The sequence below is a fragment of the Neofelis nebulosa genome, chromosome 10 (genome assembly GCF_028018385.1).
Source record: "Neofelis nebulosa isolate mNeoNeb1 chromosome 10, mNeoNeb1.pri, whole genome shotgun sequence".
Lineage (NCBI taxonomy): Eukaryota > Metazoa > Chordata > Mammalia > Carnivora > Felidae > Neofelis > Neofelis nebulosa.
The window spans coordinates 107468367-107485827 of NC_080791.1; the positions used below are offsets into that span (position 1 = coordinate 107468367).

The 17461-nt window shown below is 59.1% G+C and overlaps 1 protein-coding gene across 6 annotated transcripts in view; it reads right to left on the reverse strand.

Moving 5' to 3' along the window:
- Positions 1–15559, reverse strand: part of MACROD1 (mono-ADP ribosylhydrolase 1) — an 81816-nt gene extending 66257 nt beyond the window's left edge. For 3 of the 6 annotated variants that reach the window (XM_058689405.1, XM_058689404.1, XM_058689406.1), the window contains exons 1-3: positions 15108–15555; positions 3995–4096; positions 3236–3352 (exon numbers count right to left, since the gene is read on the reverse strand). In XM_058689405.1, coding sequence (XP_058545388.1) covers positions 3236–3352; positions 3995–4096; positions 15108–15411 — 523 coding nt within the window. In that variant the 5' untranslated portion in view covers positions 15412–15555. Of the gene's footprint in view, positions 1–3235; positions 3353–3994; positions 4097–15107 lie in introns of all 6 variants that reach the window. The other 3 variants (XM_058689402.1, XM_058689403.1, XM_058689408.1) reach the window with 3 other exon arrangements.
- Positions 15560–17461: the final 1902 nt, after the last annotated feature.

Below are 17461 nucleotides of genomic sequence, written 5' to 3' on the forward strand. Positions count from 1 at the left end.
GGATGGAGGGAGTTTTAAAAAAAAAAATTCTTTTTAAATTTTATTTATTTTTGAGAGACAGCGAGGCGGAGGGTGAGTGGGGGAGGAGCAGAGAGAGAGAGGGAGACACAGAATCTGAAGCGGGCTCCAGGCTCTGAGCTGTCAGCACAGAGCCCGATGCGGGGCTCGAACCCATGAACTGCGAGATCATGACCTGAGCTGAAGTCGGACGCCCAACCGACTGAGCCACCCAGATGCCCCCAGGATGGAGGGAGTTCTAAGGATCCTGACCCCCTTTACTCTCGCAAGTCCCTCCCAGCTCCCCTGCATGCTTCCCCCTCCACGGTCCCTGCAGCTGGAGCCCAGCCCAGCCAGCTATGGCACCTTCCCTGCCCCCATCCCCATCTGGCCACAGGGACAAAAAGAAACTCCCCACGCGCACAAAATCCAGAAACTCCAAAGCTGACCTCAAGTCCCCAGCACCACCACCCCCGCCCCCACCACTCCCCATGGGCCTCTGACCCCCATGGGACCAACACTGCCCTCAGCTTCAAAAATAAAAATTTAAAAATTCGCACCCCCCTATAATTGCTCGCTCCTTTTCCTCATTGTGGCTCGGCGGTCGGTGCTGAGAAGCAATTATTCATGGCTAATGATTATAATCAAGTCAAATAGAATTTAATGGACACGTATTCTCTTCCTGCTTGAAACTTTACATATGAATTAAGCACATATGGGTTTCACGAGGCACAGACCAGATTTATGCAGGCCCGAAAAGCCCCGCGTTGCCGCGACTTTTATTCTGCTAATAAACAGGCTGATTTACGGGCACCACCGGGCGCGGAAACCGCGATCTCTGCTGCCCCCTGGTGGGCGGCAGGCCGGAGCTGAACCAAGGCCATTGGGGCCCCCAGGGATGAGGCCGGAGGACCCTGGGCGTGGGGCCCCAGGCCACCGCCACCAATAACCCCTGAGGTCTGACCAGTGGCAAGGCCACCGGGAAAATGCCTGGAGGGAGGGCCCAGAGGGGAAGCAGGCTCTGTGTGGGAGCCCTACGGCCGGGGCCTGCCTCAGCCATTCCCGGGGGGGTCCTCCCTGCTGTGAGAATCTAGGGGAAAAAAGGAGATCCCAGGACAACACACCAAGAAGCGTCGGGTAAACTGAGGCAAGCAGGGAGAGGTGAAAACTGCTCATCAGCAGGAGGCGCCCAGCATCCCTTGGCATTCCCACACACCCAGAGCGTCAACGGCGGCATCGGTTCTAGCGCCAACAACAGAGGCAGGTGATGAGTCCTTGGTTCACTCCAGGTGCTGCATGAGCATCACCGCTCACGAGCATGGGTCCCTAATGCCCCCAACAACCCAGCGACTGGGCTTTCTACCGTCCCCGTCACGCAGGGGGGAGACAGAGGCCCAGGCACGTACACGGAGAAGAGGAGTCCCCAGAGAGATGCGGCAAACGCCCCCACCCCCAACCCAGTGCAGCTGAATGCAGCCGGGACCAAAGTGCTCTTCTGAGAGCGAGGGGGGCTCAGAGCCGCTGCCAGGCACAAGGGCATTTCAGAAAAGCCACGAGTCCCATCCACGGCCCCGCATGCAGCCTCCACCCTGTCCCTACTGCATCCCACCAACACCCTCCCTTGGGCTCCGCACCTCCCTCCTGGCCCTCCGACTCCGACTCCGTTAGAAAGGAGCTGATAAGATGCCCCATTTATCCTTCTGACCACTTTGCAGCTCATCAGGAAAAGTGCCGCCAGGGATCCATTCACACCCTTGCCAACGACGGCCCAGGCACCCAGCAGAGCGGCCCCACCAGCCTGCAGGGCTGAATCCTCAGCCACGGCTCCAAGGCTTGGTCCTTCCACCCCAGACCAGCCCCTCCTGGGTCCAGGTGGCAAGAAGGCCCTTCTCTTCCGGACCACTAGGACATCTGCCGACCCAGCTTGGCTTGTCTTCACCCCATGTCTCCCCAGAGACTCGCAGACCTGCTAAGCGGCCTGAGAGAAACCCAGCAGAAGCACCAGCAGAAACTCAAAGGTGACCGAGCTCCCTCTGCTCTGAGTCAGAACTCCTGCCTTTGTGTGACCGGTCACCTGTGCGCTGAGATGGGCAACGTGGCGGCGGGGGCGGGGGGGGGGGGGGGGAGGACACCCGTGTAACTGCACAAACAGGCAGAAAGATACACAGAACAATGCCACTGCCAGAAATGCAACCCAGACCACCAGCAGGCGGGCCTGGGACAGGCCAAGTGGCTGCCTCACCCCAGGTTCCGTGAGCCCGGACCAAGAAGAGCAGCAGGGCAGGCCCACCACGTCCCAGGGTCACTGGGCGATGCCACTCCCTGGCCAGCTCCCAGGGTCACTGGGCGATGCCACTCCCTGGCCAGCGCTGGGGTTAGGCACAATGGCTGCAAGCCCGAGGGCAAGGTGGAGGAGATCTGAGCCGCTGGGGGGGCGGGGGGGGGGCGGGGCTGAGACTGCACTGGTCGGGGAGGTGGGTGTGGCGGCACAGCAAGGTTTCCCCAGAGGAGGCTCTGCCCACGTCTCCAAATCTTTCTCGAAGGAAGCTCCTCCCCGCGAAGCTTGATAAGCAGGTGAACGAGGGCTGGGATTCACCCCCACTCGTTCTGGCCCCACGAAGTACCATGGACTTGACTGTCCCTTGACGCCCCACTCCTGACCTTGGCCAGACACCCGCAGCCTAGGAGGAGGGCAGCCACCTTCCTCCAGCCCCCAGGAGGGAGAGAAGCAGGAGGCCGGCTAGAGCCACAGCAGGAAGCTGAGCGTAGGGCACAGGGGCCTCTGCCCCCGCTTTCCCCTTGACGAGCTCCCTCGCCTGCTCCAGGTATAAAGGGGGGGGGCACGGCAGGCAGGAGGCAGGGGAAGGAGAGCAGTGGTCGGGCGTCTAGAGCCCCTTGAGGTCAGACCGCCCTGTTCTGGCCTCCGCCTTCCTGGCAGGGCAAGCCCGGCGCGATTCCAGCCAAGCTCTCTCCCTTCCCGGCCGCTAATGGGTCTCGGAGCTGCAAGGCAGCTCGGCCAAGGAGCCCCCGACTCGGCAGGTCAAGGTTTCAAGGGAAGGCAGTCGGCACAGCCCACGCGCTGGGCTCCTGTGGCGCCGGCGAGCCACCCGCATCCGGCCACCCGAGCCTCGCTGGAGCCAGGCGGCGCCCACCCGCGCCCGGCACCGCAGACCGGAGCAAAGGTGACGAGGCGGCCACCCGGGTCTCGGGCGCGGGCCAGCCAGAAGCCCCCACTCACCGGCGTTGACGATGGCGTCCACCTCCAGCTTGGTGATATCGCCTCGGAACAGGGAGATCTTCTCGTTCAGTTGCTTATCCTTCTTGTACTTTGGCTCCTCCACCTTCGCGGTCACCCCTGGACAAGCAGAGGCCAAGGGGTGGGGGTCGGAGAGAGGCCCGCACTACAGAGGGACCCACTGGTGCCTCGTCGACCCCCACCCCCACCCCCTCCGGAGGCAGCCTGAGGCGTGGTGACTGAGGACACTGGTCACGGCCACCCACGATGATTAAGCACCTCTCGTGTGAGGCACACGCTCGGTGTCCTTGAATTTTCGCAAGGTTAAACACAGGTGCACTATTAATGTCACTCACCCCCATTTTACAGACGTGGAAACTGAGGCCTAGGCGGGTGACCGCCTACCGGTTCCCTGGGTGCCCCGGGTTAGCGGTGGCCGGGCGCGCAATTTGCAGGGCCTGGACGCTCGCCAGCGTGTCCTACGGCAGGCCACTATCCCTCTGCGTCAAATCCCGGCTCCTGACAACTGTGCGGGCGGGCGGTCCGGGGCTCAGTTTCCCAACAGCACAATGCGGATAAAAACGGAACCTGCCTCAGACTGTGCTCATAATTAAGGGAGGTGATGCACGCACCATGCCCCACACAGAGCGAGCGCTTGACGCATGCGGCTGGCCTTCCTGGCGCGGTCGGTACGACGCTCCCCCCACCCGGGCTGAACAGGCCCCCCGCCAAGTAGCCAGGGGTCCCTGGCGCAGGGCCTACCTTTCGCCGTCTCCTTCCATGTCGGGATCTTCTTCAGCCTGACGAAGTCCCTGCAGAAGTAATGTTCCTCTCGCTGCTTGTCGCTCAGGCCCTTCAGAAATGCTACAGGGGTGAGACGGGGCAGGCAGGAAGGAGAGTCAGGGCCGGCAGGCAAGAAGGAAAGCAGTCCCAGGGGTTTCTCCCACCCCCCAGCCCCCGTAGGCTCCCCTCCTCACCGAGACTGTCACCTCGTCCGAGGATGCGAACCAGCCCTACATGTCCACCCTTCCCACAGGCACACGAAGAGGCAGGGTGTTAGAGCCAGGAGGCCCCTAGAACATTCCGCCCTGCCCACTTTGTTCAGGAGGGGAACCGAGGCCCGGGAAGACAGAGGACAGCTCTCAGGTACCACAGACCTGAGTTCGGGATTCAGCTCTGCCACTTTCCAGCTGTGTCCACGGACCTCTGGGTCCCTAATTTCTACATTTAGAGCATGGGGATTAAGATGCCCCTTAAAGGATAATCTCAAGCTTACTCAGGGCATATAAGGAAAGCAGGTTGGTGGCACGGATGAGTTACATCATCAGTTACATCCTCAATAGACCGCTTCATCATCACATGGTTATTTGGAGGGGGCAGGACACAGGGAACAGGACAGACATCCTCAAAGAGCCAAAGAACCAAGCAGATCTGGTGGCTGTTCGCGGCATCCCCCCAGAACGGGCAGAGAGTTCCCCACAGACAGATGCCCGGGTGGGCTTCTCCCAGTGTGAACCAAGTAAGCAGCTAGAATTGCCCCCATCTTACAGAGGAGGAAACGGGGATCTCGGAAAGGGTAGGCCATACATAGTCACACATAGCCCCTTCCCCCTGCTCGCTCTCGCTCTCTCTCTCTCTCTCTCTCTCTCTCTCTTTCAGCACGGAGCCCCCTTCTGAGGCTTCCCACTAGCACAGCGGTCCAGGCTTCTGGCTCTCGGGCTCCCTCTGCCGGCCTGAGGCCGCCAGGCGCCCAGGCTCTAAGCCCAGCCTTGCCCCCCTAGACCGCATGCTCCCCAAATGGAGCGGCCCTCACTGACCACTTGTTGGTGGTGGGTAACAAACAGCCAAGGCCACACTCAAGGAACTCAAAAAGCATCAGAAAATGTGCAGAGGTGGAGGGGGGTGGCAATTAGGGGAGGCGGTGGGAGAGGAAGGGTTTGCCTCCTGGAGGCTTCTGCAAAGGGCAGGTGTTCAGCAGAGAGGTGGGGCCTCCAGCCGCGCCCTTCGCCTTGCAGAAGTCAGTGCATCCACAGCCTTCGCTCCTCAAGGACGCACCAGGAGCACGGGAAGGGCCCAGCTTACAGCCCAGCTCCGTATTATGGTTGGGATTATTATAAAAGGTTCACAGCACCCCAAATCTGCTTCAGCTGTGGCTTAAGCCAGAACGATACTTTCTGGCAGCCCACTCCCCAAACCTCTTCCACAAACACCGACGATGTGCATTTGGTACAAGGATAAGGCAGACGTGGTCCTGGCCCTAGGGGATTAAATTCGGATTCAAAATGCTTTTACCAGGGGCACCTGGGTGGCCCAGTCGGTTAAGCATCCGACTTCCAGCTTAGGTCATGATCCCACAGTTTGTGAGATCGGGCCCCACCTTGGGCTTTCTGCTGTCAGCTCAGAGCTCACCCGGAATCCTCTGTCCCCCGCGCTCTCTCTCTGCCCCTCCCCCCCCTCAAAAAACAAACATTAAAAATATGCTTTCACCAAACTCGTGCAACTCAACACCAACGAAGCAAACAATCCGATTTTTAAAAAATGGGCAAAAGAGGGGCGCCTGGGTGGCTCAGTCGGTTGAGCATCCGACTTCGGCTCAGGTCATGATCTCGCGGTCGTGGGGAGTTTGAGCCCCACGTCGGGCTCTGTGCTGACCACTCAGAGCCTGGAGCCTGTTTCAGATTCTGTGTCTCCCTCTCTCTCTGACCCTCCCCCGTTCATGCTCTCTCTCTGTCTCAAAAATAAATAAACGTTAAAAAAAAAATTAAAAAAAAAATGGGCAAAAGATTTGCATAGACGGTTTTCAAAGGAGACATCCAGAGGGCCGGGAGACACACGAAAAGCTGCTCGAATCACTCGTCATCAGGGAAATGCAAATCGAAGCCACAGTGAGATGTCACCTCACACCAGCCACGATGGCTAGAATCAAAAAGACAGGAAACAAGGAATAACAAGGAGTGGCGAGGCTGTGGAGAAAAGGGAACCCTTGTGCACTGTCGGTGGGAATGTAAACTGGGGCTTCCACCGTGGAAAACAGTTCGGCGGTCCCTCGAGAAATTAAAAACAGAAATACCGAGGGCGCCCGGCTGGCTCAGTTGGTAGGGCATGCAACTCTTAGTCTCGGGGTCGTGAGTTTGAGCCCCGCGTCGGGGGTGGAGATAACGAATGAATGAATGATGAATGAATGAATGAATGAATGAAATACCATACGATTCGGTCATTTCACTTCTGGGCATTTACCCAATGAAAGCACTGAGTCAAAAAGATACATGCGCCCCCTAACGTTCACTAAAGCACTATTTACAGTCGCCCAGACACGGAGGCAACCAAAGTTGGATGGCCGAACGGGTAAGAAAGATGTGGTTGATGTATACAGTGGAACAAAAGAGAACGAAATCTTGCCATCTGCGACAACATGCGTGGAGTTAGAAAATGTTATGCTGAGTGAAATAAGTCAGACAGAACAGGACAAGTACGACATGATTTCACTTAATATGTAGAATCTAAAAACCAAAACAAACTGCCTCAGTTGGCACAGGGCCAAGGGGCACGGGGATGGGGGAAATGGGTGACGGGGACTAAGAGGAACGAATCTGCAGTTATAAAATAAGTGAGTCACGAAGAATGAAAAGTACCAAAAAAAAAAAAAAATGCTTGGGGAGCCTGGGTGGCTCGGTTGGTTAAGCGTCCGACTTCGGCTAAGGTCATGATCTCACCGTTCGTGGGTTCGAGCCCCGCATCGGGCTCTGTGCTGACAGCTCAGAGCCTGGAGCCCGCTTCGGATTCTGTGTCTCCCTCTGTCTCCGCCCCCTCTCTGGCTCACATTCTGTCTCTTTCTCTCTCTCTCTCTCTCTCTCAAAAAATAAATAAGCATTAAAAAAATAATAAATAATAAAAAATTTAAAAAAATGCTTTCGCCAGATATAGATTACAAACTCTCCCCACCGCCAGCTAAGGGGCCAAGGATATCCGACCGTGGATGGCACCCAGTGTGGACGGTCCCCTCCGTCACTAATGTGTTTCTATGCTCCCAGCCCCCTGCCTGGAGGGAGGACCCAGAGGGAAGCAGGCTTCTCAAGGGGCTGCTTTCCCCACTGGACATGTGACCCCGGGCACAATCTGAGTAACAGGTCAAGGGCTCCCACATAAATGCTCCTTTCTTTGTGTGTTGGGGGGAGGGTGTTGGTATTTGGAAAAGAGCTGAAGTGCTTCTCCAAGGCTTGGCTGTCCTCTTCTGGAAAGCAGGGGGCGGCGGGAGGGGGGGGTTCCAGAAATCTCTCCCTCCTGTTCTAAAGAAAAGCAGAACAGGCCTAGTCGGGTACATAGCAAAGCACTCAGCTGCTGGCGGACAGAACCACTGAGCCAAGGACAGACTGTGGAGCAAAGGCCAGGCTCCATCCAGGCTCTGCCGCGGCCTGATAGTCTCAATGCAGAGCAGTTAGTTAATAAATATTTACTGAGCACCCACCATGCACCAAGCCCCGCGGGTGGGAGGCAGGGGGAGCTTTGGGGCCTGACCAAGCAGAGGGGAGGCGGGGACAGATTCCTGGAGGAGGTACCTCTGACTCCTCCGGTCTGCCCCAGAGGCTGCAGAATTGCTAGAGAAAATCCCGTGGCGAAACAGAAGGCTCCCTCTAAATTCCTGATCGCCTCCCCTGGAGGCCCAGCTGCTCCCCCTCGCCCTTCTCCCCTTTCCCAAGGACCCTCCCCCCACATCCAGAAGATGCTGCCTCCTCCCGCTGGCTGGGAACTGGGCCACCGCCCCTGCCTGGCCCTCCCTCCCTCAGCCCAGGCTGCCTGCTCACCTCCCAGAGGCTCCTGTGGTTCCTCCTCCCCTGGACTGTCCTGTCTCTGCCCTCAGACACCCCCTCGTGGCCTCTCGTGTCTCAAGGTCATAAACCCTCCCTCAACCGTGCACCCTGCACCCTGCAGCCGAGGCCTCCTTTCTGTCTCCCGCCTCCACTGTCTCCACTTCCTCCCTCTCCTGCTCCCCTGAGCCCTCACCGGTCTCACCAAGGCCAAGGTCAGAGACACCACGCAGGTCACATGGCCCCATGCAGGGGCCCTCTTGTCCTCCCGTATGCACTCAGCATCCCCCCTTCCCCTCAGGATCCCTCCTCTCCTGGCTCCCACCCCACTCACCCCTAAGGTCTCCTTGCTGCCTCCCCTCCTCCTTAATCTACACCCTCTCCCTGGTGTTCACATCCATCCCCGTGCATTCAAAACCCTCCTTCGGCTAATGGTCCCGGGGCTACACCTCCAGCCCCTCATCTCTCCGCCCAGAGTCCTATCCTCCTTCCCCCCAAAAGTGGTTTGTTCTCTCTTTCACTCTTCTCCCTTCTCAATGAACAACCCCCAACTCCGCTAGGACCCCCAAACCAGGGCTCCTTCCTTTCCCCCAGTCCCCTGGTTCCATCAAGCTGAGGGCTGTTAGATCTATCCCCACAATACCCCCCAAAACCAGGCCTTCTGCTCACCCCCAGCAGGGGCCAAGGCGCTCTCATTGCTCCCTAGAACCACCTGGAAGCTGTCTACTGCCCGTGCACTCCCCACGTCCACCCGATTGCCTGTTCCTCACACAGCAGCCCAGGGACCTTGGGAACAGAATTCTCTCCACTTAAAGCTCAGTTCAAACTGCAAGTCCCCACCAAGGCCCACATGACAGCCACGCCTCTCCCCCAACCTCCTCCACGGCCTCCCTCCCCATAACACTCCACTCTCCCTCCTACACCTCTGCAGTCCACGCAGATCAGTCTCCTTTCAGTTCCTCCCACAGTCAGACTGTTTCTTGCCTCAGGGCCTTTGTACCTGCTGTGCCCCCTGCCTGACCTCCCTTTACAGGCCCCTCCCAGCTGCCTCCCCCACCCCCAGAGTAGCCACTCCCCTACTGGCTATGCTTTATTCCTCTCCTGACCTTGGCCGCTTGGGGATCTGTGGTGTTTACTTTGGATTCCCACCATCTGGCACAGGGCATGGCATGTGTGAGCGCCGATGGGCATCTGTGGGATGAACCGATGAATGAACGAGCTGAGGCCTGAATGTTGAGGGCGGGTTTGCTGAGACAACAGAGTCTTCCCGGTGGAGGAGACAACACAGGCAAACGCCCTGAGGTAGGAGACAGCATTCGGGTGGGGAAATGGAGGGAGATCTAGAACAGCTGGACCAGAGAGCAAAGGCAAGGCAAGGCCGCCGTCTCGGCTCATCTCCCATCTGAAGAACAGAGACAGTGGAAGGAACATGCTGGTCCAAGCCGCTCCTTGGGTTTGAGTTCACGACCTCCCGACATCACGTTCACGGGCAGGTCACTCGCCCTCTCTGAGCCTCAGTTTTCTCATCTCTGGGATAGGGAGCGGGCAGGCTGGCCGTGAATGAGAAGGGGCTGTCAGGGCGTCTGGAAGCTGCAAAATGCCAAGACGCAGAGCGGATACACGGCCCTTCCTGCGAGCGGAGACTCGAAGAGCGCAAAGCGAGACAGGACGAAATTGGGGGGGGGGGGGTGAGGGCTTTTCTTTTCCAACGTGGAGGCGAAGAGGAACTTTGTGAATTATTTGGGTGCCCACATTTGTCATCTTGCACGCTTGAGACCAAAGATATCCCTGTTCAGAGGCTTTGGCACGCCCAAGCGTGGGGTTCTCCCAGCCTGCCGAGACACTGGAGGGACTGGCCAGCCAGGACCGGGGCCAACCCTGCAGGACTCCCGTGTGCTGAGTCCCTCTGGCTGGGCAAGCCAGGACGGGACCCAGGCCAAGGCTCTCGCGACACCGTCCTCCCCGGTATCTGGGGCCCGGTCTGAGGGGCCCACAACCCGCGCAGCCCGCACGGCCCCCTCTAGCAAAATCCAAAAGATGGCTCCACCTCCCAGCCTGTCTCTTCCAGTTCACGGTCCCCAGGCACACACCTAGCGTGGGAGGCATGACGTCCTCACCTCCAGAGCGAGGCTGTGGCCTGACGGACCCCTGAGGAACCACACACGGTGCTGGTCTCTGATTTACGGGGAAGGAGAAGCCAATGGTGACTCCCCCCGGGCTCCAAGGGACCAAGGGTCATCCTCACTGCCTTGGCTTCCGCTGTCAGAGAAGCCCCACACATTTATAACATTTTCTTCCTCCTTTTGCCAGAAGGACGGATGCAGACTGAAGGCACAAGCGAGTTTTATTTTCCTTATAAAAGATGTATAACACACGTTTTAATTTTCTTTTTCGGAGAGGCGAGAGTATTTCACAGCTCAGTGAGACAGGTGTTGCAAAAAGATGTTTGCAGTAAATTTTGATGGGGAGGCCTGACCCCGGACGGAGCGCTCAGCGGCTCTCGGGCACGAAAGCCGGGCTGGAGGAAGCAGCCTGTGCCAGAGCCATAAAGTGCAGCCGGCGAACGGGAATTCAATGATGTGTTTTAAGAAGTGTCTTTATGGCACTTTGCTAGACGGTGTTCAGAAAGGTGAGGGCCGGCTGGCGCAGAGGGAGATTCCTCTTCTGGAGAAGGCCGGGTGGATGGGGCTGATAACGGCGGGGCTCGGGGAACACAGCGGCAGGGGCATTAATCACCCGGGCCCAATGTCCCCCAAGAGCAGGGCCTCGTCAAAATCACAGGCAACGGGCAGACGGGGCATGAGGCACCTCGGAGCTTTATTGCCCTCCCTAGGCCCCCGCGCCTTCGCCCGTGCTGGGATATGCCAAGGCCGCTTCCCCAGAAGACAGGTGGGGGAAGACACCCCCCACCCCCCAACCCCCCAGTTCCCAGACGTGCCTGTGGATTTCCCCAGTTCGGTCATCAAATCAGAGAAACCATCCACTCTGCGTGAAAACCCACGGGGGGTTGAAATTAGTCCTTGTCCCCTTCCCAGTGAAAAGCGGGGTCAGAACAGGCGAGCGCTAGCTTGCGGAGAGGAAATGAGGCTCAGGATACACAGGTTGGGGCTCCAATACTTGAGACCACGAGGGAGACAAGTTTACACAGGCCCAGTGTTGCCGTGGCCAAAACAGAGCAGAGAGGGGAGATGGGCCTGAGGGGTGGCAAGAAAGGGGGCCGCTGGGGACCCTTGGGACACCGTGGGGGCCACCATATTCAAAATGGTTTCTGATGCGAGCCCAGCACGACCCACGGAATCAGGTGCTGTTGGCCCCGTTTGGCAGATGGGGAAACCGAGGCACGGGGAGCGTGGAGGCAGGGGTGATGGGGCTTGCCCATGTCTGGTGACACCAATGCCCACCCTCTTTTTAGCAGTTCGCTCTGCCCCCACTGCAGGTCAGAAGGAGGACCTGTGGCCCTTCTCCCAAAGGCTGCACCCCACCCTGTGGGGACACAGCCCCTAGATGCCCCCAGTGCTCAACCTTAAGTCCCCTCGTGCCCAACTCCCTTCACAGTACAACAATCTTCTGATAAAAAGGCACTGTCTGGGGGGGTGATGAGGCCCCCCCATCACTGAGGGAATTAAATTAGGGAAATTATCCTCTGGCCAGTAAAATCAGATACAACGGAGAGCTCCCCCCAAAGACTGTCTCCTAGCCAGGGAGATCCAGCCTGGTGGTTTTTACTTACCCCGAGGGAGAATGGGTCTACAGAAGCGGCCAGTCAGCTTAAGAGGGAGGAAGAGAATACCTAGAGGGAGGCAGAATTCGGCCATGTGTCCAGGGGACTCACGGGGCCAGGAGCTGAGACATCCTCCACCCAGGGCCCGGGGCAGGCGCTCGGCACTACAAAGAGACTGAAACGCTGAGCGAGTGACCGACCACCCAAGGAAGGGGCTCCTCGGTGGGCAGGCCCACCCCTTGCAGGGAAGCCCTGCCCAGCCTGCCCAGGACGGTGGGAGCAGCTTCCGCAATCGTTCACCCAGCTCCGCAGCTAAGAGCACAGGCTCTCAGTGAGTGAACTCAGACTATGCTTTGGCTTCCGCGTGGCTGTTCCACGGGGAGAGGAGGCCCCGCCCAGGCACACGCGAGTTTCCAGACCCAGTGTGATCATATCTCCCTCCGAGAGCGCCGCGTCAACCTTCTGACGCTCCATCAGGCTCCCGTGAGCTTGGTTACTGTGTGCCAGTCTTCGAGAGAGGATCGTCTCAGGCACAGACAGGCCTTTGGGGGCCTATGTCCGTATATCCCCGAGAGAAAGGAGAGCATGTGTCCATCAAAGACACGTACGGGAATGATCAGAGCAGCGTTAGTCCCAACAGCCCCAAACTGGAAAACGAAACGCCCACCCACAGAACGGGCACCCGAAGTGGGGTAGGTCCACGCCATGGCATACTACACAGCAATAAAGAAAAAAGAGCAGAATGAAGGAAAGGTGTGGGGGCCTCCCCAGGAGGACCAAGGCTTGGACCCCAATCAGAGGCAGAGTCCAGCTAAAGCGGCTCCCCGGGGGGGGGGTGGTTTTAAAAAGATACCTCGGATTCTTTGAGCCTCCTCCCTTCCAAAGGTAGAGACTAATTTCCCTCCCCTTGAATCTGGGCCAGACTCCATGACTCCATTCTAAGCCCCAGAATAAAACAGATGGGTCGGCGTGGGACTTTGCAAACTAGGTCACAGAAAGGCACCGTGGCTTCTGGCTTGGTCGCCTCACACTCCCTGTCTTGGGTTACGTGCTCCGGGGGAAGCCAGCTGCCATGTCGTGAGGACACCCAAACAGCCTCGCAGAGAGACCCCCCCTCTCCCCACCCCCACCCCCGGCCCGCGGTGAACTCAGGCCTTCAGCCGACGGCCACTTTATGTGAGTGAGCCGCCTCACTCACTTGGCCGTAACCAAGTCCCAGCGGGCCTCCTGGAAACCCTCACACAGAACCACCCCGCTAAGCGACCCCTAGGTTCCTGACCCTCAGACACTTGAGATAATAACCGTCGTTTGCCGTTTTAAAGCGCCTGAATTTGGGGATAACCTGTGCCTCGAAAATATTTCACTAAAACACACAGATCACCCCGACAAGCCTGCTGGGGGGTCTTTGCACCCGGGGCCGCGGCTCCTGGGGCAAGGCTGCCCCCCTCACACTGTCCCCCTGACTGGACTTCTTCCCAGCAGTGACCTCTGTCTGGCACCGCCCCATTGGCTTGCCCACATTTTCAACTGTTTCCTTCCCCTAGGGAAGAAGCTTCGCGAGGGCAGGGACCTCGCCTATGTCACTCATGACTGAATCCCAGCAGCAGAACAGTGCTGGCCGCATAGAAGGCGCTCAGTAAAAATGGATGAATGAGGGGCGCCTGGCTGGCTCAGTCAGAAGAGCATGAGACTCTTGACCTCGGGGTCGTGAGTTCAAGCCCCACGTCGGGTACACGGGGTACTTAAAAATAACTAACTATACTTAAAAAAAAAAAAAAAAAAAAAAAAAAGGATGAATGAATGGAAATCCCAGCTCCAAGCAGAGACACCACAGTAGTCTGGGAATCCCTGGCCTGTCAGCTTCACAAGGTCTGGAAGTTTTCAAGGGGCACCAGGGAACGGGAGGGGGCGGGGAGCTGGATCCTAGAAATAGTGGCAGATCCAGGAGCAGGTGGCTGGGCCCCTTGCCTCCCTCGCTTTCTTTCCCACCAAGCTGGCTTGCTGCTCTCTGACAGGGAAGGGGAAGCAGGCTCCCCCGTGGGGACAGTCCCTGTGCCAGGAGTCTCTGCCAGTTCCCCCAACCCCCCGCCCTAACCAGTGTTCTAGGGCCAGGGCTGAGGGCACGACGGACACTGTGTGCATGGAGCAAAGTCAAGTGTTCTGCCCGAGCTTTAAGATCCCGGTGAAGGAACACTATTCATGACAGGGGGAAGTCATCTTGAACTCTACCTTAATTCTGAGAGGTGCCTTCCCTTTACCTCCACCCCCCACCCCAGGCCAGCCCCAGGCCTGCCTCGCCAGACCCCGCCAGACCAGGTGGCCGCACCCACTCCACCACAGGGGCCCAGCCAATGAGCCACCTCCCCTGTGCTTTTGAAAGGGGATCCAGCCAGGAATGGTTACAGGAGCTCTCCGAGCAGGCTGTGAAGGGCAGGGGCAGCTGGGCGGCCTATTTGGGGCTCTGCAGGCCGGGTTCCCTCCCTTCGCTGTTCTGTGCGGGGGCCCAGAGTCCAGCCCTGGGACTCATGCCCGACCAGGACTCACGACCCATCCCGGAGCGGTAGGAAATGGCTTGATTCCTGGGGGTGCAGGGCGGGGGGGGGGGGGGGGTCGCTGTTCTCACAGACATAATGCCCCATCCCTGTCCTGCCTCTCCCCAACCCCTCAGCCCTCTGTCCCCCAGGAATGGGGCAGAAACTGTTCACAAGTGGCCAGAGGCCAGGGATGAGGGCAAAAGGGCACTACATCATGTGCCCAGAGAGACAGGCCTGCAGGGTAGGGGCGGGGTGGAGGTTGGACTGGCCTGCCCAGGGAGGCCACTCTGTGGGGGCCATCTGATCCTACCAGGTGGGACCCCAGACCCAGAGCTGTCCCCCTCGGCCCACTTCCTGCCACTCTGCCTACAATGCCACCACTTGAGAAACCATGCTACACAAAGCATGGGGAATTCAGGAGCCCAACGTCAGCTCTGCCACCAACTCCCAGTGACCTTGGGCTTAGCAGCTCAGTTTCCCTCCTGCACAACGGAGTCAGGCGGTAGGTCCTGGATGATCTCTGGGGGTGCCCTGGGACCCATGCGGGCGGGGTAAGGCCGTCCTCCTCACACTACCCCCGATAGGGGGCCCGGACCTCCTACGGAGTGAAGTGGTTTGCAGGGTGGGGGCCGGGCGCACGGGGGGGGGGGGGGGGGGCGTGGCTGTGAGTGGAGGGGTCCATACTGGGGCATACGAGGCCTTAACTTCCCCGGGCCTCCCGGGTGGAAGAGGCGGCGGGCGGGGTGCTGTCCAGCCGGGGAAGGCCCACGTGGGGCCGCCCTCGCCCCTCGCACCCCCCTCCTGCTGACACTTACATTTTGCCTCCTTCCAGTCGGTGGAGGTGCTCAGGTCCACCTTCGCCGCCATGGCCAGGGGGGCCCAGGTGCGCACCCCGGCTCTCCTCTCCGCCCCACCGCCGCCGCCCCCCAAGCCCCAACTCCCGCTGGGGTCCGCGCGCCGGGGCCGCAGGCGCCCAGGGACGCCGGGGGGACCGCACGCGCTGCTGCGGGTCCGCGTGGCACCCGCCGAGGGGCCGGGCCAGGGGCGCGGGACGCAGAGCAGCTGCCCCGCCGCGCGCAGCTGTGCCAGGCGGCCGGACACTTGGCTCCGCAGAGACATGAGCGGGCGGCGCGGGGCGGCTCCCCGCCCACTTGGACTCTATTTACGGTGCTGGGAGAGTCTCTCCCTGAGCCGCTCGGGACCCGGTGGTGTGTGCACGCCCGCGGCGACCGGCTCCGAGCCGGCGGGCCGCGCGGCCAGAAACCCCGAGCGCGCCGCTGGGCACCCTGGAACTTGTAGTCCCGGCCGCCCGACGGGCCCCCGCACTCGTATACACACGTGCGCGCCCCGCCCGGACCCCGCGGGCTCCAGGCGCCCGGGATCGCGCCGCGCGGGAGGCTCCTGCTTCTCAGGGGGTCGCGCGGCGGCCTGGCGCCCCCTCGGGGCTCGCCGCCAACTTCCCGGCCTGTGGGGCCGCCCGCCACCCCCAGCGCGGCCCGGGCCCGCCTCTGCCCTCGGCCCCCGCCCCGGACCCTGGGCGCGGCCGCACCCCATCCCGCCCCCCATTCCGCCGGAGCCGCGGTCCCGGCCCGCCCGGGGGAGGTGACAAGCAGCGCCAACGGGTAGGTCCGGTTCGGCGACTTTCCCCAGGCAGCTGGGCGGGGACGCGGCTGGAGCCAAATCGAGAGCAGCCTGGGAGGCAAGGGGTGGACACAGTGGAATTGGAAGGCAGAAAATTAGATTTCCAGGAGGCGTTCTCGGTGGAAGAATTGGAGGGCCGTTTTCTTTGTATTTTTTTCTCTCGTTTTTTACCAAGACGATGACGATAGATTTTTTAAAATATAAATATGCTTGTTTTTCTGTGCTATTAAGATTATTTGATAAATATAACAGGTATTTTTACAACCTGAGGAAGAGCCAGGGTCCCAGAGAAGGTCCCAGGACCAGCTCGCCACACTGGGGTCCACAGGCCTCTCGAGACTCGCTTCTTGAGCTGTAATTTTTTTTAAGTAGGCTCCCCGCCCAATGTGGGGTTTGAACTCAGGTCCCTGAGATTAAGCGTGGCATGCTTTACTGGCTGAGCCAAAAGCAGGCGCCCCAGGGCTATAAATTAAGGAGAAGACAGGGCTCAGGGCTTAGGTCTGGCTGGTTGCAGACCTGCCCCTGTGCTCCAGGCCTCTCTGGTGCGGGACATGGCAAGAACCCTGGGACAGGGCTGTGGGGAGGATCACACAGTGAGCTGCGTGGTTACAGCTGGCACCACCGGGAGGACCAGCACAGACCTGCCTGCAGGGAGGAGGCGGTGATCAGCCTGGGACGAGGGCGGAGAGGGCAGATCAGAAGCCAGGGGCCAGGAACGAAGGGCCAAGGGTCCCCAACTCTCCAGGACCACTAGTGAGGCCTGCACGCTCTCTGGAAAAGGCCCCCAGAATGGAGGTCACGTCACCACTTATCACTTCTCCTATAAGTCAGCAAAGCAAGAAGGGCCCTGCCAACTACCAACTACAACCCGGACAGCAACCATTTACCGGACGCAAGGTCCCAGCTGGCACTGAACTAAGAGCCCTGCTTCCATTTGCTGTACCTCCATGAACTTGTGATGTGCTCCCAACGGCCAGGTGAGGCAGCCCTGCCCCAGGGCACGGATGAACACTGGCTGGCGGTCCACGTGGCCGATGAGGGTAGGAGCCCAGACTTGGACCTGGTTGGTTGGTTCTCATCTGTGGTCCGGAAAACAATTACGCAGATGTCACCGATTCAAAAAATGAAGCATGTGGATGACTCCGTGTATTTTTATTATTATTATTATTATTTTTAATGTTTATTTCTGAGAGAGAGAGAGACAGAGCATGAGCAGGGGAGGGGCAGAGAGAGAGGGAGACACAGAATCAGAAGCAGGCTCCAGGCTCTCAACTGTCAGCACAGACGCGGGACTCGAACCCACAGGCCACAAGATCATGACTTGAGCCAGTCAGACACTTAACCGACTGAGCCACCCACGCCTGCCCCGATGTATTTTTTTTATCACTGGTGTAACAAGTTTCAGCAACTGTAGTGCCTTAAACTATACACAATGTATTATCTTTTTTTTTTTTTTTTTTTTTTTTATGTTTACTTATTTTTGAGAGAGAGACAGAGTGTGAGCGGGAGAGGAGGAGCAGAGAGGGAA